Source organism: Mesoplodon bidens, assembly GCF_964165515.1.
Source record: "Mesoplodon bidens genome assembly, chromosome: 11".
NCBI classification, from domain to species: Eukaryota; Metazoa; Chordata; class Mammalia; order Artiodactyla; family Ziphiidae; genus Mesoplodon; species Mesoplodon bidens.
The window spans coordinates 11,936,603-11,958,136 of NC_138167.1; the positions used below are offsets into that span (position 1 = coordinate 11,936,603).

The following is a 21,534-nucleotide window of genomic DNA, read 5'->3' on the forward strand; positions in this document are numbered from 1 at the left end:
TACTTGTTGGAATTAATCGTTTGGTTTTCCGGAAGCAACTCATAATAGAGGGCTCCCTTCTAATCCCACCATATATGCAATATCACCTTCTTTGGATGAAGACCAGCCTTTGGTGTGGTTGGTGGTGTTTCATTTCACTTGCCCCACGAGCTCTTCCGTTCTACATAATTGTACAGTATCCACTTTTCATCGCCTGCACAATTTGTTTTAAAAATGGAACATTTTCATTACGTTTAAGTAGAGAATCGCGTGCAGAAATATGGTCAAGAGGTTTTTTTTTTTTTGCTTAACTTACGTGGAAACTAAGCATCAAAGCGATCGACATAACCAAGCTGGTGCAAATGATTTTCAGTGCTTGATATGGATATTTTGAGTATGCCAGCTATCTCCCACATGGTATAACGTTGATTGTTCTCAGTTAATGTCTCGATTTGATCACTATCAACTTCAACTGGTCTACCCGACTGTGGAACATAGACCAGGGAGAAATTCACAAACTACTTTTGACGCGTTCCATCAGTCACAGCACCTTCTCCACACACTGCACAAATCTTTTTTTTGCATTTCAGTTGCATTTTACCTTTCTTGAAATGATAAAGCATATTATGCCAAAAATGTTGCTTTTTTTCTTCCATCTTTAATATTAAAATAGGTATACAAAAATTCACCAATTTTGGAGCTTCCCTGGTGGCGTAGTGGTTGAGAATCTGCCTGCCAATGCAGGGGACACGGGTTCGAGCCCTGGTCTGGGAAGATCCCACATGCCGCGGAGCAACTAGGCCTATGAGCCACAACTACTGAGCCTGTGCATCTGGAGCTTGTGCTCCACAACAACAGAGGCCGCGACAGTGAGAGGCCCGCGCACCGCGATGAAGAGTGGTCTCCGCTTGCCACAACTAGGGGAAGCCCTTGTACAGAAATGAAGACCCAACACAGCAAAAATAAATACATTAATTAATAAAAATTCCTACCCCCAACATCTTTAAAAAAATATTCACCAATTTTGATGTCTTTTTTTAAATGCATGCTGATAGGACAGCTGTCACATACAATCTAAAATGTGTTTTTTTTAAATTAATTAATTAATTTTGGCTGCATTGGGTCTTTGTTGCTGTGCGCAGGCTTTCTCTAGTTATGGCGAGCGGGGGTTACTCTTCGTTGCAGCGTGCAGGCTCTAGATGCGCAGGCTTCAGTAGTTGTGGCTCACAGGCTCTAGAGCACAGGCTCAGTAGTTGTGGCGCACGGGCTTATTTGCTCCACGGCATGTGGGGTCTTCCTGGACCAGGGCTCGCACTCATGTCCCCTGCATTGGCAGGCGGATTCTTAACCACTGCGCCACCAGGGAAGTCCCACAAAATTGTATTGCATGAAGTTAAAGACAACTAAGTGCTACTAGAGCCATCTTATGGAAAAAACTGAATGAACATTTTGGCCAACCCAATAGTTCAGGCCCTTTGGCCTTTAACTTTTGGATTATTCCTGTCTCCCAGGCCAGGTATGTTCTTGAGGTTTCAAGATAAATATGACATATCCTTAGAGCTTTAGTTTTCACTGAAGGAGAAGCAGGGGTGGGAAGATAAGTAATTTATCCGGTAACTTTTTATTTAAAAACATACCCACAAAAAGGAATGGCATGCCAAATGGGTTAAAAGAATACAATAAAGACAATTTTACTCTTGTAAGAGCCAGTTTGGTCTTTAGCTCCAGATTGCATGCATAGTTTCTCTGCCTCTAGGTCGGTGATTCTTTGCATTTAGCTTGCATAAACATCATCTGAGGGAATCTGTTAAGAATACAGATTCCAAGGTCCTAGAGATTCTGATTCAGTAGGGCTGTGGTGAAGCCTAGAATCTGTTTCAGGAGAAAAACTTTTGGGTGATTCCAATGTAGTAGTGGTCCAAAGAGCTGAGAGGCCTTACCTTAAGGATGGCTACTTCAGAAGTTTCAGAAAGCAATAAATTTAAAAGGGAAGTCCACAAAGTGAAACTTAGCAACATTTCTTCATTAAAAAAAACCCCTCACTTTTTGCATTCCATCCCTAGTGTCTCTGAATGCTGCCAATTTGACATACGTTCAAACTGTAGAGATTAATTCCAGATTAGTACTGTGCAGCAGGCCAGTTTTAGAAAAAGTCCTTGAGAAATTCTTGTCAGATATATTGCAAAAATGTTTGCTAGAGGAGGCTGTCCTGATTCTGGTTTTCCAACTAAATTAGGATCTCACAGCTTTTTTTAGTTTGTTTTAATACATTTACATTATCCATGAATGCATAATGAATGGCTTGGAATCTGGCTTAGAGTTGTTATCTGCCTCTAAGAAATAGAATTCCATTTATTGTCTTTGTATCTTTTAGGGATTTCAGGCCTCTCCAGCCAAAGATCACCAGGAATAAATTTGGGTTTACTGACTTGCTGCAATAAGGAAGAATACTCACCAGGGGAACTGTGAGATGTCTCAGAGGGTGTCAGAAATGACATAGGATTTGGGCTTGTGTTTGGTGATTTGGGGAAAGTTCAAGGAGGTGGGCCATTGCTCTGCACTGATGCTGGCAGGAAGGGGTGATAATTCCGACAGGGCATTTTAATTCTTATCTAAAATACAAGAAGAATGGGGTGAGGCTAAAACTGACAAGTAAAGAGGTGACAGTCACTTATAACAGCCAGGATTAGGGGGCTGTTTGGTCATTTTTGTGGTTTGGACAATGTTCATTTTTTGTGTTCAGACGTGATTACAAGGGGGCTTGTTTTTGTTGATTTATCAGGGGCACAATGGCCTTGGCTGATGTTGGTGTTCTGTGAAATTGTTTTACGTTCTACTGGGGAACACGGTGGTCTAGCTGTGAATGCTAGGCCAGCTCGGGGCTTTCAGGGTGAAGACAGAAATAGGTAAAATGCTATTATATAAATGAATGGGATGTAGACACTTCCAAAATGTTTGGCAATGGCTTTGTGCTGACAAGGCTGAGAGGCAGCTACGTGTGGGGGGAAAAGACTGGGATTACCTTTCCTATGTAGCCTATAATTGCTGTGTGAAGCTGACAGTAACATTCGTAGCTTCCATTTGTTGAGCACCTACTATGTGCCATGATGTGTGTTGTACTAGATGCTTTACACATGTACAGCACCTTTGCAAGTCAAATCTATTTTGAACATCCCCATTTTACAGGCAGGAACATTCCTGGAACCAGCTAGTCATTAGGTGGAATTGCTGGTGTATTGAGTTGGACCCGTTTAGAGTCTGTTCCAGTACACCAGGATGCCTCTGTTCATAACTTTGGTGTCTGTAGGGAGAGCAATGGAGATACAGTACATACTTGGCAGGATTGTTCTGGGATTCGAATGCTATCATCTCTCTGAAAGTACCTAGCATAGTAACTGGCTCATGGTAAACAAGGCGTAACTAAGAGATTTCCTTCTTTCAGCAGAGTGGCGCTGTCTCTGACCGTGAGTACAGAGTTGATTAGTAGCCTGTGTTGAGTGACTCCAGACAACTTTAACCTCCTGCTCACAAAAAAAGTCAGGCTGAAAAAATTCTTAGTATCACAGAATCAGAATTTTAGAGCTCCAAGATGTTGTCAAGGGACTTCCCTGGTGGCGCAGTGGTTAAGAATCCGCCTGCCAACACAGGGGACACAGGTTCGAGCCCTGATCAGGGAAGATCCCACATGTCGCGGAGCAACTAAGCCCGTGAGCCATAACTACTGAGCCTGCGCTCTAGAGCCCGCGAGCCACAACTACTGAAGCACGCGCGCCTAGAGCCCGTGCTCCGCAACAAGAGAAGCCACCGCAACGAGAAGCCAGCGCACTGCAACGAAGCGCAGCTTGCCGGAACTAGAGAAAGCCCGCGCACAGCCACGAAGACCCAACGCAGCCAAAAATAAATAAATAATTAAAAAAAAAAATGTTGTCAAGGTGCTTGCTTACAGATAAGGAAAATGAAGCTTAGAAGGGCAGTTGATGGCCCAGTGTCACACTTAATCGCTGCCAGCGCAAAGCTGAGACCCCAGTTCTTCCCACTCCTAGGCCCCCTGGTTTTTCAGGCCACAGAGTCTTCAGGAAGCCAAGCGTAGAAGTCACAGGGCACCGGGCCCCAGTTTGCTGGTTGGCCGCCCTTACCAGGCTAAGGGATCACCGCTCCCGGTTCAGGTGTCGGGTCCTCGAGCTCTGGTCTCAGGCAGTAATTGGAAGGATCCTCTCCCTTCTTGTTCTGTAATCCTACTGTGAAAAGTCTCCAAATTCTTTTATTCAGTACAGTCAGCAACTTAAGGGTTTCACCACGAGTTCTGGCAGCATGATTTACGGGAGTTAGTATGCGAGCTCCGCACCTCGCGGAGAAGACCGAGGAATGCGCGTAACGGATTTTCCCGGCAGAGAAAAGGACCCGGGATCCCGCCTCCGCGGCCCGGCCGGGGGCTCCGCCCCCAGAGCGGAGAGGGCGGGGCGTGCGGCGCGCGCGTGCGCGCGGAAGCAGGAAGGGCAGAACTAAAGCGGGCGGGCGCGCGGGAGCCGGCGGTGCAGTGGTGGCTCTGCCATGTCGGCGCACCAGCGGGGCACGGAGCTCGGTAAGGGCCTGCGGTCGCTCCCTCCCCTCTCCGTTGCTCCCGGTCCCCTGTCTCTTCGAGCCTCGCGCCGCCCGGTGCCCTGGCCAGGGGTCCCCGGGGCGCGTGCTCCCCGGGGCGGGAGGCGCAGGCTTGGCGGCCGCACCTGGGAGACGCCGCACTTGGGAGACAGCCCCTGCGCACCTGGACCCCGCAAACCTTGACTCCCAAGCCTTATATTTATAAGCGGAAGGAATAGGAAAGGATTAGACTCTTATCTCCCAACTCATTGCGAAAACAAAAACAAACAAACAAACAAAAAACCCCCAAAGACCCCCGGACAAACCAGATGAAAACCTCCCTTCCACGCTCCTAATAGAATTATCTTGTGCGATTTAATGCCGGGTTTCCATAGGTAATTGTTAACACAGCCGTATCCCCAGAGTGAGCGTGCTGTTGGAAAAGTTGTCTCTGGACTATATAACTTAATGTAAATTGTATGATTTTTAGAAGTACAGCGACTTCTAAAAGTGCTTGGATTATTTCCTCATTTATTTCATTTCATTGATGTTCTAAAATATTTCTGGCAAGAAAACTTAGTTTTGATTTCCCAAAATGTGAAAAATTCGCAATTCAAACATAGCAAAAGCATGATGGAGCCAAAGGTTAAGGATCTCAGATTAAGTATTATAGCTTCCATATCGGTATCCTGGATCTTCAGTTTAGCTCTGTGACATCGGGCAAATAACTTAATCACTCTGTGCTTAAATTTCTTAATCTGTAAAATGATTATAATAGTAGCACTTACCTCATAAACTGGTTTGGAGATTAAATGAGAGGATGTTAATTGTTTGGCACATTGTGAGTACGTAGTAAGTATATAATAGTATTATATATATATATATATATATATATAGTAAGTATATAATAGTTTACTAGGTACTCACAATGTACCAGGTAAGTATGTACAGTAATAGTATTAAAAGGAGAATTCTGTTTTTAGGGGCCAGTTTTGAGAAAATTAGCTATAAATTGTATGTAAGTCATACGGGTACACTTTTTTCTTTAGAAGTGACTGTTCTAACTAGAAGTCTAGGCTTCATGAGATGGTCCAGAACTTTTGTCGAATGGTAAGAGCTTGTCTTTATACAGGCAGGTGATTTCCTCACCGAACTGATTCTCCTTTACTCACTGCCCTTTAGCAGGTTATATTTTAAACTCTAGTTCTATCTTTGGAATGTGGACTTTAGTAATAAAGGAGTTCCCTAGATTGGAAGATCCAGAAAGATGATGTATGGGGGATAGGGATGGGCTGTGAGTCTTAGTCACCTTGGTATCTTCAGGGTATGGCTGCGTGACTTTGTTTGCCATTTGATGCACTGTTATTTCCCCAAAACTTAGCAGTTTATTTTTCTTTCAAGAAACACAATTCTCTTTCTCTTTCTTATTGAGGTATAGTTGACATAGAACTTTTTAAACTTTATTTGCAAGAATTAGAATCACATCCATTCATTTGTTGAAAAGTAACAGTATAGACAAAAGTCAATTGCTATGTAGAATAATAGTAAATGTGATTTTTATGCAGCTATTTAAATGATCATAGTTTTGTTTTATTCTCTTTGTTTAAATAACATCAGATATATTTCAAGGGTGTTTTTCCTTCACTGGTATTAATCATTAATCCAGACAGAGATTTGGCCTAAAATAAATTATTTGAAATATTTATGTACTAGGAAAAAAAATCATTCAGTATTAATTTATGCAGTTTATTAGTTGATGCCTTTTATAGTTTTCTAATTAAAAGTTTTTTAAAATAAACACTTTTTTAAAGAAATAAACTTTTATTCCCTTATTACGAAGGAATTCATGTTTAATGTAAAAATTTTAGAAAATACAATTAGAACAAAAAACTAAAATTATTACTGATACAGTCACTAATTTATATTGTAGTGCATGTATATACTTCTAGTTAATAGACTTTTTTTTTAAATAAATAGGTTCATTTGAGACTGAATCTGACCCTCATGATAAAACCTTCAAGGAAAACATTCTTTTATGGACTCATTGGACCTGAGAAAGAAAGAACAGACCCTCTAATGTTCATTTTTATGTCAGTGTTTAGTGATCAATCCTATGTTTAAGATATTTTCTACTTAAAACATTAATTTCTCATTTTCTCCAACTTATACATAAAGCTAAGAACCTCTTTGGGCAGTGTTTGCCGTTAAGTGGGTAGGTGACAGCTGTGTCCTCCTATGGAGAAGGCTTGACCAGTTTGGAATCAGAAGGAAAAAGAACCCTAAATCTGGTCTAGCTCCAGCCTGTGGCTTTGGCCAGGCTACTCGCTTTCTTTGAACAGTAGATCAGCGGTTCTCAGAGTGTGGTTCTGGGACCTACAGCATTAACATTAGGTGACAGCTCATTAGAAATGCAAATTCTCAGGCCACATTGATCTCTTAATGAGTCAGAAACTGGGGGTGGGGCCTGGCATTCTGGTGGTTTTAAAGTGGTTCTGAAATGCACTCAGATTTGAGAACCACTGGCTTAAAGATCTTTATGGCTCTATGGAGTGCTTCTGGCCCTTTGCATTCTATTAAAATGGACCGATGATGTTCTTTTCCTTATTCTGCTAGATGCCTGTTAAGTTTTGCTAAAATGTAGGTGCAGCAGGGGCAGCGATCTTTCTTTTCTTTATTGATGTATCCCAGGCAGTTAGGATAGTGTCCGGTACACGGAAGGCCCACAAACATGCCTGCTGAATGCAGGAGTGAATTTAGAACTACTCCTTGCTTGGGAGCACTGGGGTGTCCACCTGGGCCCTTGTGTGTGGACAGGTGCTGTGCAGTCTCTACCTTCTCCCTCTTTTCTGAATAACGTTACAATTCAATTTTGTTACTTCTGTCTTGAAAGAGATCTCAAGAGGCTTACGAAGCATGTTGGCAGTGTGGCTTCCTTTCAAATGTGATTTTCTTTGGAGGCATCTGGAAAATGGGGGTGTTGTATTAGGTGACTTCTAAGGGTCTCTGCTCTGTATCTGTCTGTATATCTGTAAGGTCTTGTGTTCAGAAAGGAAATTTACAAAGATATCTGAAAAACAGAAAAAACCTAATTGAAAACTGATTTTTAACTGGGACGGGATGGGGACAATTCTACGAGTTTCCTGTGTTGCAGTAAAAAGAGATTGTTTTAGGCATATATCCACAATTGGAATGATCAGGGACCAGGATTACTGAGGATTGTTTTGCTCTGTAGGGGCATTTTTTGTAATCCAAGTCAGAACAAACAGAAAGGGCAGTTTATTTGCTTAAAATACAGATAAACGAGATCAGTTTTGGATTAGTTGCCAAACCAAGAAGCAAAACGGGGATTTTGTATTTTACGAAAGCACTGTTACGCATCCAAAAAGTAGTTATTGAGTACCGATTGTGAACTGGATAGTATTACCCTGGGCTCTGGGGATACAAGATGGACAAGGGTAGTCCCTGCCTTCACAGAGCTAGGTCCGATCCCTAGCTGGGCATCGAGCCAAAACTACAATTAAAATAAGTGCAAATGTGATATGCAGTTACTTTGCATTTAGTTTTGTCTATTTAAGAAATTAGATAGTTGTGCCTAAACTGTACCTTAAATGAGTTGCCATAACAGAGTTCTGGCCCTCTTGGCCTTATAACTTTTATTTTCCCTTTAAGAACTTAGATGAGAATCAAAATGTAAGTAGCTCATTTCTGCCACTTGTGCTAAGGCATAACTTTGGTGTAGAATGCTTCAGATTTTGGTGGTGGTGATTTTTCCACTGCAAAGTTATCTTAGAAAAGTTAAAAAAATTTTTTTTTTGACTGGAATCTTAAACTTTCAAGTTAGGCAAAGCATGGGTTGCTTGCACAATAATTCTTTATTTAACACTAGACACTATGCCTAGGTGCTGGGTATAATGATGGTGGTTACCATAGAGCTTTAGTTTTGTGCCAGGCACTATACTGAGTGCTTTTTGCATTATCTCATTTAGTCTTCACAACAGCCCTGTGAAGATTTTATTATGATCTCTGTTCTACAGATGTGCAAACTGAGGTATAGAGAGTTTGAAGTAACTTGCCAAAAGCCAGTTAGGCAGAGCTAATGTGGCAGAGCCAGAATTCACACCTAGATGGTTTGGTGCTAACACTACATGCTTCCCCACTGCAATTGGTCTATTGGTGCTGCCTGGGGCACTTGATCTGTGATGTAAGAGAAGGCAAGTCGATAGCTAGTGAGTAATTTTACTGTGACTTTCTTAGCTTTGATTTGCCTGTGTCTATGTGAAAGATTTTTGTTTTATTACCATAACCTATATCTTTTTTTAAATTTTTAATTTGATATTGGAGTATAGTTGGTTAACAATGTTGTGTTAGTTTCAGGTGTACAGCAAAGTGATTCAGTTACATATATATATATATATATATATATATATATATATATATATATATATATACATGTATCTATTCTTTTTCAAATTCTTTTCCCATTTAGGTTGTTACATAATATTGAGCAGAGTTCCCTGTGCTATACAGTAGGTCTTGTTGCATAACCCACATCTTAACCATTGCAATTTGTTTGGGGGAAGATGAAGTTTATCCTGAGGGAGAATGGAAATATCCAAACTTTGGTGGATTATGAGAGTAAGCTTAGATGTAACTGAATAAGAAATTTTCTGGGGTGGCATCTTAAAGCCAGCCTTCCTCTGGGATTTCTTCAGGTAGGTGCGCTGATGTGCCTCAGAGCATCATGGGGTGGGGACCTGGGAGTGAGCTCCAAGTGGTCAGGGTTTTTTTTTATTGGTTGGATTGTTTTCTTTTTCTTGTCTCTTTGTATTTTTGAAAACCCCAGCTCTCATACTTATGAAATGCCTGCATTAGTACCTGTTTTCACTAACGGAAAGAAATTCAAAAGAATTTTTGCTTTTACGAAAAGTTATTAGACCTACTAATATAGGTCTTCCATAAAAGCGAAATGGCATAATGAGAACTTTCGGAAAGTGGGTGATACTTTTCACTTTGTGCCAGTTCGGCTGACCGAAGTTTTCCTAGGAGCCTTCTACTTTCAGATAGTAGGGGAAACCTGTATTGATTATAAACCTGAATAACAAAACTTTTTTGCTGTACTTTTTTTTTTTTTTTTTGTCCATGGCTCATGGTCCTAACCGCTTCGTGGCATGTGGGATCTTCCCGGACCGGGGCACGAACCCGCGTCCCCTGCATCGGGAGGCGGACTCTCAACCACTGCGCCACCAGGGAAGCCCTTTTTTTTTTTTTTTAAACTTTAAAGCAATGTCAAACTTTTAGGAAAGTTGTAAGTGCAGTAGAAAGAACTTTTTCCTTTGAACCACCTGATGAACACGGTTGACTGACATGATGCATCACCACCCCTGGATACTTGAGTATTTCCTATGGGTAAGGACAGTTTCCTCAAAGGCTGCAACAACCCTGCAGTCCTCAAAGTGAGACCTTTAACATGGATACATTACTACCATCCAATCCACCAACTTCATTCACGTTTGGCCAGTTGTCCAAACAGGTTTTTATTTCAAAAAGATCCGTTTCACAATCATATGTTGCCTTTAATTGTCGTGTCTTTTTAGTCTTCAGGCTGAAATGATTGCTCAGTGTTTCACTGACTTTTGCAGCATACGGGCCAGTTATTTTATAGGATGTTCCTCCGTTTCTGTCTGCAGTGTTTTTTTCGTGGTTAGATTCAGATTATGCATCTCTGGCAGGAATTTCACAGAAATGCTGCTGTGTTCTTCTCATTGCATCCTGTTAGGTAGCACATGGTATTGATTTGTCTCATTATTGATGGTGTTCATTTTGATTATTCGATTAAGGTGCTGTCTCCTAGGCTTCACCACTGTAAAGTTACTTTTTAACCTTTGTAATTCACATGTATTTTGTGTGGTGGCACTTTGAAACTATTTAAGTACCCTGTTTCTCTGCAGATTTTCAATTTATTTATGTTTGTTTATATTAGTATATATTTGAGGTTTCCTATTTTTTCCAAATGGGTTGTTATTGTTACTATTATTATTTAATATTCAAATTGTTTAGATTTTGCTAAGGGGAGCCCGTTCAGCCTAGCTTCTCTCGCTGTCTGACGTGTACCATTATTTTTGAAGTACTTCATTCTTTTTTGGCTTAACAGGGTGTCCCAGGCTCATCTTATACTTTCCCTGCCCCAGCACTAGAGTCAGCTCTTTCTGCAAGGAAGGTTTCTTTCAGTGGATAATGGTATTTAGATGCCATGATCTGGGCGGTAGGTATGCGCATGGTGATTGGAATGTCTCTGCTCCGAATCCCCTTACTTGGTAGAGCTAGAGAATGTGTACACACACACACGCACACATGTTTACTTCTGTAACTGTCTACTTACCATCTATCTATATCTCTCTATATAGTGAAAACCAGGAGTTCAGACTGATTCCTCCAATTCCAGTAGAATACCACGGATATGTTCCATTTTTCTCTCTTTGCATATTTGAATCCCTTCACATGCTGGGCTGTACATACTCCATGGCCAGTAGACATTCTTCTGGACTTACTCAGGTTCTGACACTCTGAGCTGGCTACCTTCATCCAGCCTGGGCTCCAACTGCTTGCATCAGGCTGCTGCCCACACTGATACCCCCCAGCAGGTCTATGGCTCTCTGGGCCAGGCTGCCCATCCATGTAGATAGCCTCCTTTTCCTGCTTGTCTCGACTTCCATGTCTGGCTCCCCCTTCCCTTTGTGCAGACACCCTCTGTGTTGCGATTGGACTCTGACCTACCCCCCGTGCTTAAGTGCCCCCCTAGCTTGCTGGGCTCCCATAGCCCACTGTGGGCCATAGTGAGTCCCCCTCCTGACCTGGCTCAAATGACTCCCACCCTCCCGGGGTGGGGGGTTAGGACAGTTGTTTAGGAGGGGAGGGGACCAGAATGCATTTAAAAAATTTATTCTTATGTATTATAAACTTATACACATTTAAAAAAAAAAAACCCCAAACGAAGTAGGGTTCCTGCTATTCCTGGCACTGGTTACTTGTTGCTCATGGTAATGGCTGGGATACCAGAGTGACCATAGCCTGGTCTCTGCTTTCCTGAAGCTCACAGTCAGCGAAGGGACACTGTCATGTACATCATCACAGGAGGATACAGGTGACCATATAGAAGTAATCAGATTGGAAACTAATGGAGGAATTTACAGATAGTCCAGGGGAGGTTTTTGGAAAGGATGTTTTTGACAGGGAGTAGTTTCTGCAAAGGAACTTACCCAAAACAGCCTGGCATGTTTCATTAACTATAGGAACCCAATTTTCAGATTTCTGATGTAATCTCATTCTGTAATGGCTAACAGTGATATTTTAGTGAAGAAAGAAGAAAAAAACTCTTCGTATTCTATGTATGAAATTCATCCACAGAGTCAATATAACGATCGTCTACGCTTTTAGGTTTTAAATTGGGCATCCTTTTCTGAACTCAAACTTTGATTTTACCTTAGACGTCTTTTACCATTTGCTTATAAGCATGAGTGATGAGTCTGTGTTTTATTATTCTGATACTGTTTTGGTAAACAGAAAGAACTATAATCATTTGGGTTTGTTGTATAATTAAATAATTAAAAGTTTTCCATGGTGCTTGCTAATTAAAAAAAAAACAAACAAATTTTTTTTTTTTTAAAGCATCTGAGCTCTGTGGATTTTAATTGTTAGGAGGGAACACGAAGTTCAGGCGCTCATTTGAAATGGGATACCTCTGCCGGGAAAGAAAGATTAGTCAACGAGACGGCGGAGAGAGCCCTGGAGGATGCGATTTAGACGTGTCACTAGAAATTGTTTAAGTGGAGAGCGCTGACCCCTTTAAAACGCTGCCTGTCACTGGAGGATTGGGTCACCTTGAAATGTGTTCATCTTTGAGTTAAAGGCATAAAAAGGCACTTTGAAATTTTTCAGTTAACTTTGGTGTGTGGTGTGTGTGCATCTGTGGATGTACCTCTCCTCTGCCTGCCGCAGCCATGAATAGTCATTTCCCTGGAAACCGAAGTGGTCGCACAAGAAGGATAAATGTTTCATCTCCGCTCCAGCAAACTATACAGATTTGTAAGTGTTGAGACTCTCCCGGGCTGCAACTTCTGTCTTTGTAGAGTCAGGCCTACTTCCCCTAAAGCAAAGTCTGAGATAAGAGCAGCCTCTGGTAATTACTTCCTAAAAAGGTGCCACTTAAGTGGTGCTTTGGTTCTCCTGGAATGTGGTTAATAATGTCAAGATTGTGGTGTTTAATGTCTGGTAAAAATATTCAAATTAACCGCTCTTGTAATTCAGATTCAGGTAAGCTTTGCAACTGAACACCTAGTGGACACAACTCCTGCCCCATGGCCACAGCATAGAGGTGTGTTTGTGTGTGTGTAAGTGTGTGATTTCATTCAGTGTCTAACATTTGGCATTGAACTAGGTGTCTGGCATGTTTAAAGTCTACAGACTATTATCTCTGATGTAGAGATCCTTGTATAAACATTACTTAGGAATATGTCAAACACTGTTTCCTAGGGAAATAAATAGTGTCCGCATTTATAAAGCTACCTTTTTTTTTTTTTTTTTTTAAAACATGTCACAGTTTCACAGCAGGAAGACATCTTAGGTATCAGTCTCACAGATAATACCTTGTATTACAGACAAGTAAATGGGGACCTAAGGAAGGTAAAGCTATGGTCACAGGGCTGGTTAGAGGCAGTACTGGACTTGAGACTCAGTCTCTGTCTTTGCTGATTTATTCCAATACATTTGCGTTACCTCCATTTACCGTTAGCTTTGTAGGAGCTCGGCTGGGCTCTGGCCCTGAATCAGGATCACCTGAGACGCTTGTTAAAAATGCAGATTCCTGAGCTCCACAATAGCTTGCGTTACTCGTATGAGAGGAGGAGCCCAGGAATCTACATTTCACAAGCTCCCCAGATGGTTCTCATGAACACTGCAGATTGAGAACCCTGCAGTAAGCCAGAGTGACCCACATCAATTAGAGTTTCAGGGAATCTTCCGTTACTGTATTCAGTTGGCTTGTATCCGCGGGTTCCGCATCCCTAAAGGGCTGATTGTACTGTGCCATTTTCTGTAAGGTATTTGAGCATCTGTAGATTTTGGTATCCGTGGGACTCCCGGGACGAATCCTGTGGATACCGAGGGACGACTGGATTACTTTGTTGAGAAATCCTTTCTCTGTCACTTTCACCTTTACGTTAATATCTTTTATATGTCATAGTTTTTTATATTTCGTTACCAAAGCTTCTGCAAGCAAATTTGGGGACAATTTAGCCTTTTATTTTCTAGTCGAAATATGTCACCAAACGTGCAAAGCATATTGTGAAGGCATGTTGGAAAAATCAGGAGTGTAAGGCAGGTGTAGGTGTATATATCTGAAAAGTGCATTGTATCTGAAATGGAGCATATTTTATTCAAATAATGCCAGTGGCTAAATGGAAAAATATAGTCAAACAGTGGTCCTGATGATGATTTTGGAAACTTATCCGAGAGTATCTTCTCCATGGTCTCAGAGACTGGAGGGGGCAGACCCTGAAGATGCCAATGCCCGCAGATGTGATGTTGTCCACCAGAAAGAGTAATTTAGTTAGTTTTCTGGTGGGAGAAAACATATTCATATTTCCTTGGAGATTATTAAGTTTGTATTGTGGACTCAGGGAGGAAGGGGACAATCCTCTATATATTTGTATTTGGCAACGTAGCTCCAACTCTGTATATTTTGGCGTTTTGGGGGGAGAGTTTCTTTTTTCTTCAGTATTTAGGGAGAAACTGAAATGCTTCTGATAATTTTCCAAAGAAACAAGAAATGTATTTTAGTCTTGTATCTTTATAAGCAGAGTTTATTTTCCTTTTTCAAAAAGTTTTGACTCTCAGGAGGTAATTATTATTATACTCTCAAACCCTTCCATCCAGCACATATATGTAGAGTACCTAGTGCGTACTCGGCACTATCCAGACGAGGGCCACAGAAGTTGGGAGGCCCCGCCCTTGAGAAGCTTCTCTTCATCAAACTTTGAAGTGTCACTGGGAAAGCACAGAGCTTTACTCTTGCCAGGGAAAGCAGACTTTGCTCATCCTTGGGATATGCAGTTGCCCTGTTTCAAACAATGAACCCGTCAACATTGTATTGATATTTATTACTAACATTTAAAAATACTGTGGGGGGCTTCCCTGGTGGCGCAGTGGTTGAGAGTCCGCCTGCCGATGCAGGGGACACGGGTTCGTGCCCCGGTCCGGGAAGATCCCACATGCCGCGGAGTGGCTGGGCCCGTGAGCCATGGCCGCTGAGCCTGCGTGTCCGGCCGCAACGGGAGAGGCCACAACAGTGAGAGGCCTGCGTACCGCAAAAAAAAAAAAAAAAAAAAAAATACTGTGGGAAATCTCTTGCATGAGGCAGAGATCTCGTATGGGTTTTATCAGTGAAAACACCTCATGGATCTGGCTCCAGGAAGAAAAAAATCACAGTTTCATTCTGCAGATGAATATTGTTTGACTGGTTGTAATATTATGCCAGTAACTACATAAAATAGAGAAGCTGTGGGACTTAGTGATTAGCATGTAGAGTCTAGACATTAGGCATTGGTGCTGATAATATGGAAGATGCCTCAGAGAAAAAGCAGACTTCTCTCTGCTTCTGAAAGAGAGTTAAATTGTTTTGGTGCCGACAAGAGTACGTTTACAGGTCAAGTGAAGTCAGGCATCCTGTGTAGTGAATGTCAGGGGATCTGTACTTGGCCATGTATGCTTCACCCAGTGCATTGTGGTTTATCAGGAGAGGATACAGGATTGGGACCCAGGCATTTTGGTCCTTTCTCTGACAGCATCTGGCCATGTGACCTTGGGTAGGGGACTCCAGTGCCCTGGCTTGTGCTTTCCGAATTGGTGAAACAGACATATGACAATGTTCGTTGATCTGTTGTAACAGATGTGCCACTCTGGCGGGGGACATGGATAATGGGGAGGGTATGCCTGTGTGGGGCGGGGGGTAAATGGGAAGTCTCTGTACCTTCCACTCAGTTTTGCTGGGAACCTCAAACTTCTTCAAAGAATGAAGTCTATTGAGAAAACAAAACAAAATACAGGCACATGATCTCTGAGAGTCCTTCTGGTTCTGAAGTTCTTTGAGTCTTCTGGTCATTACTTAGAGTTACCATTCTGTGGAACTGTAGATCTGCGATGGTCTCTGTGCTTGGAATTCATACCTGTCCCCCCTTCTCTGGTCATCACAGTCCTCCCGGGCTTTCAAGGCTCTAAGTTCCAGTGATCAGTTTTTATACCCCACCCCCCACATTCTGTGATGATTAGACATAAAGAAATACATTATTATGTATTTTCTTTCTCTCTAGATGTTTCATGAATGTGCATCTGGACTTCACAAGTCTTTCATGCAAGCAGAGCCTTTTATTTTGTATTCATTCCTCTGCATGGCAGAGTATTGATCATAGTCTTAGTGTTTCATTCATAAAAAGTACCTTGTAGATTGACCTCTTCCTCTTTTCTTCTGTTCCTACACTTTGCTCATTCTATCGCATATCCAAGTCATGACAGTGGTCTTTCTCATCTGCCCCAGGAAAATCCATATTTGATTAAACTTTTCCTTATAGATTTTTGTTCAAATAGAACAAATTACGCTTATGTTCTCATATTTGCTATTTTGATGATTTGGCTCCTTTAAGATGTATTTCCATTTCATGAAAAATATAAAATCTGACTTAGTCAAATTAATGTAGTTGCAGTCTTTAGTAGAAAGGCGTATTTGAATTGGGGGGACAGTCAAATAGTCCTGTCACCTACTGTATGGCTCAGGGAACTCTGCTCAATATTATATAACAACGTAAATGGGAAAAGAATTGGAAAAAGAATAGATACATGTATATGTATAACTGAATCACTTTGCTGAAACTAACACAACATTGTTAATCAACTATACTCCAATATAAAATTTTTTTTTTTTTTTTTTTTTTTTTTTTTTTGCGGTATGCGGGCCTCTCACTGTTGTGGCCTCTCCCGTTGCGGAGCACAGGCTCCGGACGCGCAGGCTCAGCGCCATGGCTCACGGGCCCAGCTGCTCCGCGGCATGTGGGATCTTCCCGGACTGGGGCACGAACCCGTGTCCCCTGCATCGGCAGGCAGACTCTCAACCACTGCGCCACCAGGGAAGCCCCAATATAAAATTTAAAAAAAAGAATGAATCCTTTTAAGTAACTGAACCATATATTAAAAAAAAAAAATAGTGCTGTCAGGAGGTCATGAATGGGTTTAGCCACATAGGAATTCTTGCAAGACTGGAAGTGGAAATGTCTGTTAAAATCTGTTAAAGTTGCATGTCAAATAGTTGAATTAAGTAAATATGCTTTTCACTCTAAAGATTTTATATACAGCATCGTAGAAATAGCTTGAGTTTGGAATCATAGAGACCTGTTTGAATCTTAGCCCTGACATGTGCTGTGTGACCTTGGATAAGTACTTTAATCTCTAAGGTTCAGTTTCCTTATCTATAAAATGGACCTGATGTCTTCGTGGCAGAATTAGTGTGAATATTCAATGAGAAATATAGTTACCTCATGCTTAACTTGATGAGTGACCAATAAATGGTAGCCATTATTCCAGTAATCTTCCGAAAATACAGCTTTCATTATTTCACCTCCTCTGTTAAAGGCTTGCTTCATTTCCTCTGCTGTTCACTACTCATCTCCCGAGGTCCTTTGCCTTGTCTTACGGCACCTACTGATTTCTGTCCTGTGTTTGCATGTTGTAGTGATGCTTTATATAATAAGCTGCTTGAGGGTAGCATCTGTGTTTGTTGGGTCTCTGTGTCCCTCATATTACATAGAACAGTAGTTTTCATGGTGCCTGTAATTGTTTGTATTAGTGTTAAGTGAATGAATAAAGAAGCATTAGTGCCTTTTCTAGCAACTTACAATGCCTGTTGTGCGAAGCCCAGACATTTTGCTCTCTCTCTTTGAGGATCCTGGATCATTTGGCCTGTTCCTGTTACCCACACCTTCCCCCTTGGAGGTCAAGCTTAAATCCCTCCACTCTCCTGAAACCTTCTCTTATTCCTCTTGTTTAGTAGATGTCTTTTAAATTATTTAGATTTTCTTTTTTTCTCTGTAACTTTGCTTCTCACCATGTTGATTACTTGTTCCTTAACACCAAAGATGATAACTCCTACATAACAGGCATACCTACCTGAAAACTTTGGAAAATGAATCAGTATGGAGGTTTTACTCTTTCAAAGTATGAAATGTTTAAAATTTATGCCATTTAGGATGAAATTTTCCTAAACTTAAGTATCTTTAAAAAGATGTTTTTGCCTAATAGGTAGTATATAGGCATCATAGTAATTTAAAAAAAACGTATAAATAGAATGAAATTAAACTTGCCCACTATCATACCGTGGAGAAGCAGAACTCTGAAGGTTTAGCCTCTGTGTGAAGTAGAGTGCACTAGGTAAAATTTAATTGTTTTTTGGCGACTTGGAGGATCATCATTACAAGCATGTTAAGTCCTTGTAAGTACTCTGTATCGTAAGTACTCAGTAAATATTAGCTTTCAGTAATAAAAGGTATAAATGGACTCCTGAGGCTTTTAGAGCCACTTTTCTCTAAAGTGCCTGGGCTGCTCTGCTTTTTTGGTTCACTGAGTGTATTTTTATTTTATTTTTTTGTGGTACGCGGGCCTCTCACCGTTGTCGACTCTCCCGTTGTGGAGCACAGGCTCCGGACGCGCAGGCTCAGCGGCCATGGCTCATGGGCCCAGCCGCTCCGCGGCAGGTGGGATCCTCCCGGACCGGGGCACGAACGCGTGTCCCCTGCATCAGCAGGCGGACTCTCAACCACTGAGCCACCAGAGAAGCCCTGAGTGTATTTTTAATAAGTTTTTGATTCCTCTCGTGTGATCAGGATGTCACTCTTCTGCTATGGAGATCTCCACCTTCTGATTTGCTGTTTTGAATATGCACTAGGCTAGAAACAAGAGCATCGAAGTTTCTAGAATTGTGAGAAAACTAAGAGCAAGAGGGTTCTGAGTGGAGGTTCCAGCGGCCTTCCACAGTTGGGGTCTGCAAGAGAATTAAGCCTTAATGCCCTAAGGCATTAAGCCTTAATGCCTAAGGCATCATGTATAATGAAACAGTTTTTCTCTGGTGCATTTAGAAGGGTACTAGTTCTCTCCTGGGAGGAATGAGAAAGTCACTCAGATTTATTATTTGTTCTCTGGTTCAGATGAGGAACTGTGGTTAAGAAAGACTGAGGCTCTCCAGTAAGTCGGGTGCATAAACGCCATCTGTGATGCTGTGAAATCTCTATTCACAGATCAGAGCCCTTCTCTTTACTTAGCCTATGCTTCTTGGTGACATGCCAGAAAGGAACAGTTGCTGCTTGCCTGATTTTTTTTTTTTTAAACAATAGTTAGTTTGTCTCATGGCACCAGTTCTGTGTTGAGCTCCTGGAGTGTTCTTAATAAGTATCTGTTGACAAACCAATTGACTGTTTTTTACCTTTTTATTATGAAGGTTTTCAAACATTCATAGAGATGGAGAGATTGTGGTAATGAACCATATACCTATCCCCTAGATTCAACAGTCATAGTTTGCCGCACTTGCTTTACTAGTCCCCCTCTTTGCTATAGTATTTGAAAGTAAATCCAAACTGACGTCATACTATTTTGCCCCTACTACTTTGATATTTATCTCTAGAACACTGTATTGTTACAGAACTACTTGATCATTATCATGCTGACAAAGTTAAACTTGATTTGCTTAGAATATTTTGAAAGGGAGATGCTCTTGCTTTCATGAAGATGGTACTATGAATACCATTACAATAAAAGTTAATATTGATTGAGTCCTTAAAATACACAAAGTCATATAGCTAAGTACATGCATTAGCCTGTACTTTCTTCCTCCCAACAATTTTATATAGTCAATACCATTTTTATCCTGATTTTACAAAGTGAGGGGGCTGGGTTTTGAGAGGTAAGGCATCTTACCTATAATCGTATAGCTGGCAACAGTGGTGGGCTGGGACTCAGCCCTAGTCTGTGTGACTTGGGAGACTGCTCTTAACCTCAGAACTACCTTGCCTCTTTATATACTTATTTTTAATTTTTCATACTTACGTTTGTTATTCTTCATATAACCTCACATTCCATATATGACCAACTGCTAATTACCAGTCTTAATTGGAAACCAATGAAGGTAGACAGGAAATCTATAGATAATCTCCAAATGTTATTATTTATTTATTTATTTATTATTTTTGTTTTTGCGGACGCGGGCCTCTCACCATTGTGGCGTCTCCCGTTGCGGGGCCATGGCTCACGGGCCCAGCTGCTCCGCAGCATGTGGGATCTTCCCGGAGTGGGACACGAACCCATGTACCCTGCATCAGCAGGCGGACTCTCAACCACTGCGCCACCAGGGAAGCCCCGGGAAGCAGTGTTTTGAATCAGCACGTGGTGATTGCCACTCGAGTTCAGTTTTGAACAGAGGTTCCCAGGCATTGTTGGCAGTCACGGTGCTCCATAATGTGACGGGGTTGGTTTGTTGGTTTTGGAAGGCTGTGTCAACTGGAGTCCTGTCTGCTACAGCCAGGGTGTTTTATTTTATTTTTTTAACATCTTTATTGGAGTATAGTTGCTTTACAATGGTGTATTAGTTTCTGCTGTATAACAAAGTGAATCAGTTATACATATACATACATCCCCATATCTCCTCCCTCTTACGTCTCCCTCCCACCCTCCCTATCCCACACCTCTAGGTGGTCATAAAGCATTGAGCTGATCTCCCTGTGCTATGCGGCTGCTTCCCACTAGCTATCTGTTTTACATTTGGTAGTGTATATGTGCCCATACCACTCTCTCACTTCATCCCAGCTTACCCTTTCCCCTCCCCGTGTCCTCAAGTCCATTCTCTAGTAGGTCTGCATCTTTATTCCTGTCCTGCCCCTAGGTTCTTCAGAAGCTTTTTTTTTTTTTTCTTAAATTCCATATCTATGTGTTAGCATACGGTATTTGTTTTTCTCTTTCTGACTTACTTCACTCTGTATGACAGACTCTAGGTCCATCCACCTCACTACAAATAACTCAATTTCATTTCCTTTTATGACTGAGTAATATTCCGTTATATATATGTGCTACATCTTCTTTATCCATATTTTAGCCCATGTTAGATGCCTGCTGTTTTAGGGGTACACCTACATCCCAAGCTCCTCCTGCATGTGTTTAAATATATGTATTTAAACACAGATAAAGATATTATTGGAGAGCGGGCGACTGTGGTATGCAGGGATATGGAAAGCGTTTGATATTTTCTGTAAATAAGAAGGTAGTGAGAAGGTGATAGAAGGCATGTATGGTACGTACAGTAGCTATGCAATAAATGTTTATTTTTTATTTTTCTTTCAAAACTTAGTTCACTTTGGGTTCAAAGGTTGATCTCTTGTCCCAGTTTGAGAATTTGGGTATGTAGTTCGAGACCACCCAGATTAAACTTTTCTGCAAATAAATATATATGTTGTGAAGTATAGCTTTTTATTTATTTTTTAAATTTTTTTCTGTTTGCGCCGCATGACATGTGGGACCTTAGTTCCCCAACCAGTGATCAAACCTGGGCCCCCTGCAGTGGAAGTGTGGAGTCCTAACCACTGGACTGCTAGGGAAGTCCAGTATAGCCACTTTTTTGAAAGGAAATTGGCCTTTGAAGTCAGACTGCCTGGGATTCAAATCCTGATTCTTCTACCCGTGATGTTTGAGTTTTCACACCTAAAAAAACATGGTGAATAAAAGCTAGGCCACAGGGTGAAGATTAAATGAGTCATTACATGTAGAGCAGCAGGCATGGTGCCTGGAACGTTGTGAGCTACAATAAGGATTACTTACCCTTCTCTTTACACAGGATATAATAGGAATGTTGGAAAGTTCTGACCTCAGCGCCGAAGAATAACTGATTGTGAACAA

At 41.5% G+C, this 21,534-nt stretch overlaps 1 protein-coding gene across 1 annotated transcript in view; it reads left to right on the plus strand.

Moving 5' to 3' along the window:
* Positions 1–4,454: 4,454 nt before the first annotated feature.
* The window catches only part of DERA (deoxyribose-phosphate aldolase), a 108,070-nt gene continuing 90,990 nt past the window's right edge, over positions 4,455–21,534 (plus strand). Inside the window, exon 1 of the mRNA XM_081248833.1 lies at positions 4,455–4,561. Coding sequence (XP_081104959.1) covers positions 4,531–4,561 — 31 coding nt within the window. The 5' untranslated portion in view covers positions 4,455–4,530. The remainder of the gene's footprint in view (positions 4,562–21,534) is intronic.